Source organism: Mus pahari, chromosome 23 (assembly GCF_900095145.1).
Source record: "Mus pahari chromosome 23, PAHARI_EIJ_v1.1, whole genome shotgun sequence".
NCBI lineage: Eukaryota > Metazoa > Chordata > Mammalia > Rodentia > Muridae > Mus > Mus pahari.
In genome coordinates this window covers 11887711-11892710 of record NC_034612.1, presented here as the reverse complement: position 1 = coordinate 11892710, position 5000 = coordinate 11887711, and the positions used below count along the sequence as shown (strand labels likewise).

The 5000-nt window shown below is 53.3% G+C and overlaps 1 protein-coding gene across 7 annotated transcripts in view; it reads left to right on the top strand.

Annotated features, from left to right (window-relative positions):
* Cux2 (cut like homeobox 2) overlaps positions 1 to 5000 on the top strand; it is a 194098-nt gene that overhangs the window by 128711 nt on the left and 60387 nt on the right. For all 7 annotated transcript variants that reach the window (XM_029533666.1, XM_029533668.1, XM_029533667.1 and 4 more), the window contains one exon: positions 469 to 516. In XM_029533666.1, the coding sequence (XP_029389526.1) occupies positions 481 to 516 (36 nt within the window). In that variant the 5' untranslated portion in view covers positions 469 to 480. The remainder of the gene's footprint in view (positions 1 to 468; positions 517 to 5000) is intronic.

The window sequence follows — 5000 nt, the reverse complement described above, 5'->3', positions numbered from 1 at the left end:
GGAGTTCGTGAATTCAAACCAGCGTGAGCTACATAGCAAGACCCTGCATCAAAATGTTAAGGTCAGGGGCTGGAGAGATGGCTCAGTGGTTAAGAGCACTGACTGCTCTTCCAGAGGTCCTGAGTTCAATTCCCAGCAACCACATGGTGGCTCACAACCATCTGTAATGAGATCTGATGGTAATGTACTCACATATATAAGATAAATAAATATTTTTTTAAAAAAATACTAAAGGCGTAACACCTTAAAGGCTCAATGGCGGGGCGGGGCCTACTTGATTCCATCCCTAGGACCACCAAAAAGAAAACAGATGTACATCTAGGAAAGAGCCTTCCTTGCCTCCCTCTCCAGAACCGTGTGTGTGTGTGTGTGTGTGTGTGTGTGTGTGTGTGTGTGTGTGTGTGAAGGTTGGTCCCGGGTGGGCTTGGGACACTCGCTCTGTGGTCGACCCTCTGCCGTCTCTTTCAGGGAATCAGAGCGATGGTAGCTCCGGTGCTGAAAAGCTTCCAGGCTGAGGTAAGAGCCAATGAATGATATTACACTTGGGGCGGGGGTGGGGGGGTGGGGGTGGGGGGGTCGGTTAGTTCGCACTGGGCTTCCCTCCCTGCAGGCTGTAGCTCACTTCCCAGGCTCTTCCCCCCACCTCAGTTGAAATCTGAGGTCTGCAGATTCTACCCTCCCTGCCTACCATCACCCCCCCCCCACTGTCCCAACTAGGGCAACCTTTCAAATAAGTCCCAGGGGCGACCAGCCCTTCCTGCATATCTACCTCCCACCATTCTCCGGGTGAAGCAGACTTTGTGACCCTTGCTGCAAGCCCACGTGGCAGCTGCTGCTCCCCTGCCTGCCCATCCATCCCATGACAGTGGAATGTCATACCCTCTTCTCTATGGCATTGATAATGTGCCTTCACCTGCCTGAGATGCTGCACCCATGCTGGGCTGAGGGAGGGGAGCATCTCTAATGCTCCCAATGGGCAAGGGCCCCTCCCCCGACAGCCCTGAGGTGGAAGGGAGGGCTCCTTTGCACGCCCCACTCCTCACAGCCGGCTCCCCCTCGGAACCACCTATGAACATAGGTGCAGTTGAATGCACAGGAATGTTGGTGTGGGCATGGCTTCTCTAATGCCGGGAATCTCCGTTTCCCTCTCTGTACCCTGGGGATTGAGAGACTTCGGGTCCTTCTGTGCTGTTTTGGGGGTATGGATAAAGAGAGAGGATGCAGGACAGGGGTGGGTATGCCCGTCTGACACTCAAGTGTGTCACAGGAATGAGTAGTTGGGGTTTCTGGCTGTGGGACCTTAAGGTGAGTTCCTTGACATCTGTGTGCCTCTTGTGTCCTCGTCCTGTCAACTTGGTGATGGTTTTCTCCCTGTCATAAGGTTGAGGCTGAGGGAGAAGCCGTGTAAATATGAAGGAAGTATCCAGAACACCGCCTTGGGTGTTAGAAGCCTTGGCTAGCTAGATGTGGTCCCAGCACTTGGGAAGGCAGAGGCCATCCTAGGCCGCGGGGAGAGCCGGTGTCTCCCCTTTTCTGCAGAAGAAAGACTCAAGTGTTACAGCTCTCAGTGATAAGAAGACCTGAGGCCCAGCCTCATGGATGGCAGGTTTGGGATTTCAGTCCTGCTCCTTCAACTGTGTGGCCCTGGGGAGGTTCTTCGACCCCTCTGAACGTCAACCCTCCTCCTGTTTCGTGCAAAGCCAAGCTTACAGATCCAGAGGAGAAGGAATTAGCTGGGCAGCCACAGCCTGGTGCAGTTGACGTCCCTATTGGAGTTCACCAAACAGGGAGCTGCCTTCCCATACACAACGTGGGTGGACAGTTGTCCGAGGCGCCTCTCCGGCCGCGACCCACGGGACTTGACTGTGTCCCCCTGCCTTCCTTATGATCGCTGCACTGAGCTGCCATGGCTCAGGTTCCTTCAAAAAGCAGCCATGGAACCAAATGAAGGTCACTCTCAGGAGTGGCTTCATCAGGTCCATCCCTGCCTTCCAGTCCAGCAGCCTTGGTGTGCGCAGTTGGGGTCCCCCCCCACACACCTCACATCAATTGTCTTTCCTGGGAAAGGTATGGTGGAGAGGAAGTGGGCTCTCCCCCACCACAAATCAAGGCTTCCTCCATCCCCCAAAGGATAGTTTAGGCCCTCCCAACCCACCCCCTTACCCCACCCCCACCCCCAGGAAAACAAAAGCCAGCCAGGGAAGGTGGCTTCTGGAACCCAGCTTGAAATGGCCAAAGTTTGGAACATCCTTGCACGGAGCAAGGGAGCCAGCCTGAAGGCCCTGCTAATTATAAAAGTTGCTTTTATGAAAGATAATTCAAAGCAATAATTTAGCAAACATAATCAAGCCACACAGATGGGGCCGCTGATGGATGGATCGCAACATGCAATTAGCGGCTCTCACAGTTACATGTCATTAACCCTCCACGCGCAAAAATTATTTTCTCATTATTAGTTGAAAAGGTAAAATTAAGCTGACTAGACACTAAAGGAACAAACCACAATTAATTACCTTCATTTATTACAGTCATTATCTTAGAGTTATTTTTGCTTGGAGACAGAGAGATACAAACATCTAAATTAAAAGTTTTGTTTTGGCTAAATCTGAGGTAAGGCATCTCCAAGCAGTGTGTGCATCGGCCTGCCCCGTAGACCTCAGGACCACACTACTGGGCCTCAGCTTCCTCTTCTCAGGGTGGCCTGTGGGATGGTGGAAGCCCTTCTGGCTGGCCTGGAGCAGGGACAGTCCCCTGAGCCTAAGAGGACCAGTGGGTTGACCCCAGTGATGGAGCCTATGTGGCTTTGGCAAGTGACTTTGTCTCTCTGAGCCACACCGTTGAGTTCTGTGTATGGGGACAATGACTCGGAGAGCCAGTGAGTTGCTGAGGTGGCAGGCGTGTCACTAGTTCACAGCGTGGCACCACAGCCTGCATGCCGATGTCCTCCTCCCAGGAACTGAGGGAGCCTCAGAGTCCTGGAGAATGTACCAGGAGACTTAGGTGGCTGGTTAGGTCCACACAGTCATTTACCATTCAGTAAACACTTAGCTGGTCTGGGACAGTAGTTAAGCGTCTTGGGAGGAAAAAGCTAAGTATGGTGACTCACTCTTGTAACCCCAGTGTGGAGGAGGAGGAGGAGGAGGAGGAAAAAGAAGAGGAGGAGGAAGAAGAGGAAGAGGTAGATAAAGATTTCTGGGGTCACTGGCCAGCCAACCTAGCCTGCTTGGCAAATTCTAGGCCAATGAGAGACCCTGTCTCTCCTCAGGAGCAGCTGAGGAGTGAAGTTCAAAGTTTCTCCCTGGCTCTGTGTGCACACATACCACAGGCACACACACAGGCACACAGACACACACAGACACACATACACACACACATACACACACACACACATGCTTTCACAAACACATATAGTAGACACTGGTAGAGTGTCAAAAGCAGTCGGGCTGTCAGCCTTGGGGCATCACGCACCGGTACCCTCTGCCCCTCTTGGCATGGAGACAGCACAGCAGGCAATTTTGCAATATACTCAAAAGACTTCCCGGGGAAGACAGACCACTCTCCCGTGTAGCCCTCTGCAAACGTCCTTGGATGGGACTCTCTTTGCTGCGTCAGGCTCCTGTGAAGCAGGACCAAGCTGAGAACTGGTGGGATATGGTCCCTAGCCCTGGGGAAGTCCTGAGCACCCAGTTCTTCTTCCACGGAGAAGTTGTCCCGAGGCCAACCTAGTGTGTTCTCCCTGAACCTGTGTTGCCAGATTCAATGGTCTTGTCCCGTGATGGTCATGGCCACCCATACTGACCTCATCTGCCCACGTGGGTCCTTGAGCCCCCCCCCATGGAGCCATGACTCCGCGTCTTTGTCTTTCAAACCTGGGCCTGCTGTCACAGGAGCCCAAAGTGGCAGTGATATGGGGGCCAATGATCTGGTGGCCCTTAGTTTGCCTGGTAGTTCCACTTCCTGGCATGTCCTGCTGGCCAGCACACTCCCTACCGGGAGAAACGAGTCACAGGGCTACCCAGAGAAGCAAGGCCAGAAGCAGGCCTCCTAAGAGACACCAAGAAGAGCCCCGTGTGCTGCAGAACTGTGCGCGATCGTGGCTTAGGCGTGTGGTTGCTCCAAAGATAAAAGGAGACCCCCATATTTGCAGCGAGCCTCCCCTCCCCTCTCCTCCCTTCTCCCTGCTCATCCCCACCGAGCCCCTTTGGCAGAGTTGATTCTTGTCACCCGTAGCCAAGCCTGCAGGTTTCTTTCTGCACAGGACCACAGGTTTCTCCTCCTGGCTCCAGAGAATGGTGGCAGGTGGCTGTGGTAGACACAGAGGTTCTGCTGCCCTCAGAGTCACAGGAAAGGGGCATAAGTTCCCAACGCAGGCTGTTGGGAACTCAGGAACTTACCCTTTGAGTATCTTCTCAAGGGTTTGGGGGCAGCTCTGAGTCATGAGTGAGTTAAGGCTAAGAGAGTCGGGAACGGGTCTGATAGCCATCCTGGACTGAAGGACAGATGGTTGAGGGGAGTGCCCGGGTCTTGCTGTGGCCACCTTCGTAGCGCTGAGCCTCACATATGATGAAACACATATGCCCAGCCCTGGCTGAGTCACTCTCTCCGCACTGTCTGAAAGACGGGTGGTGACAGCTGGCCATGTACATTTTGGTCATCCCCTGGTTGCTGATGTAATGTGTCGTGATGTGTTTGTTGTCTTCCGTGGCTTTCTAGAACCTCCTCTGTAGACTTTGTCCAAGCAGACATATCCAACAGTCTACTTTGGTGCTTCCACTTGCAGGTGGCAAGGGGCTGGGACACCCCCTCCTCTGCTTGTGTCACACAGTATGCCACAGACTAACCCCTTCTGGGTCTCCTATCTGCGCGGAACGGGTTCTGGTTGTAGGTGGGCAAAGGAGTCGGCGAAAGTGGGGTGACAAACAGACTGGACACAAGAGAGAGTGCTGGATCTGAATGTAATTTGTCAACTCGAGCATCAAACTTTTTATACAGAAGAAAAT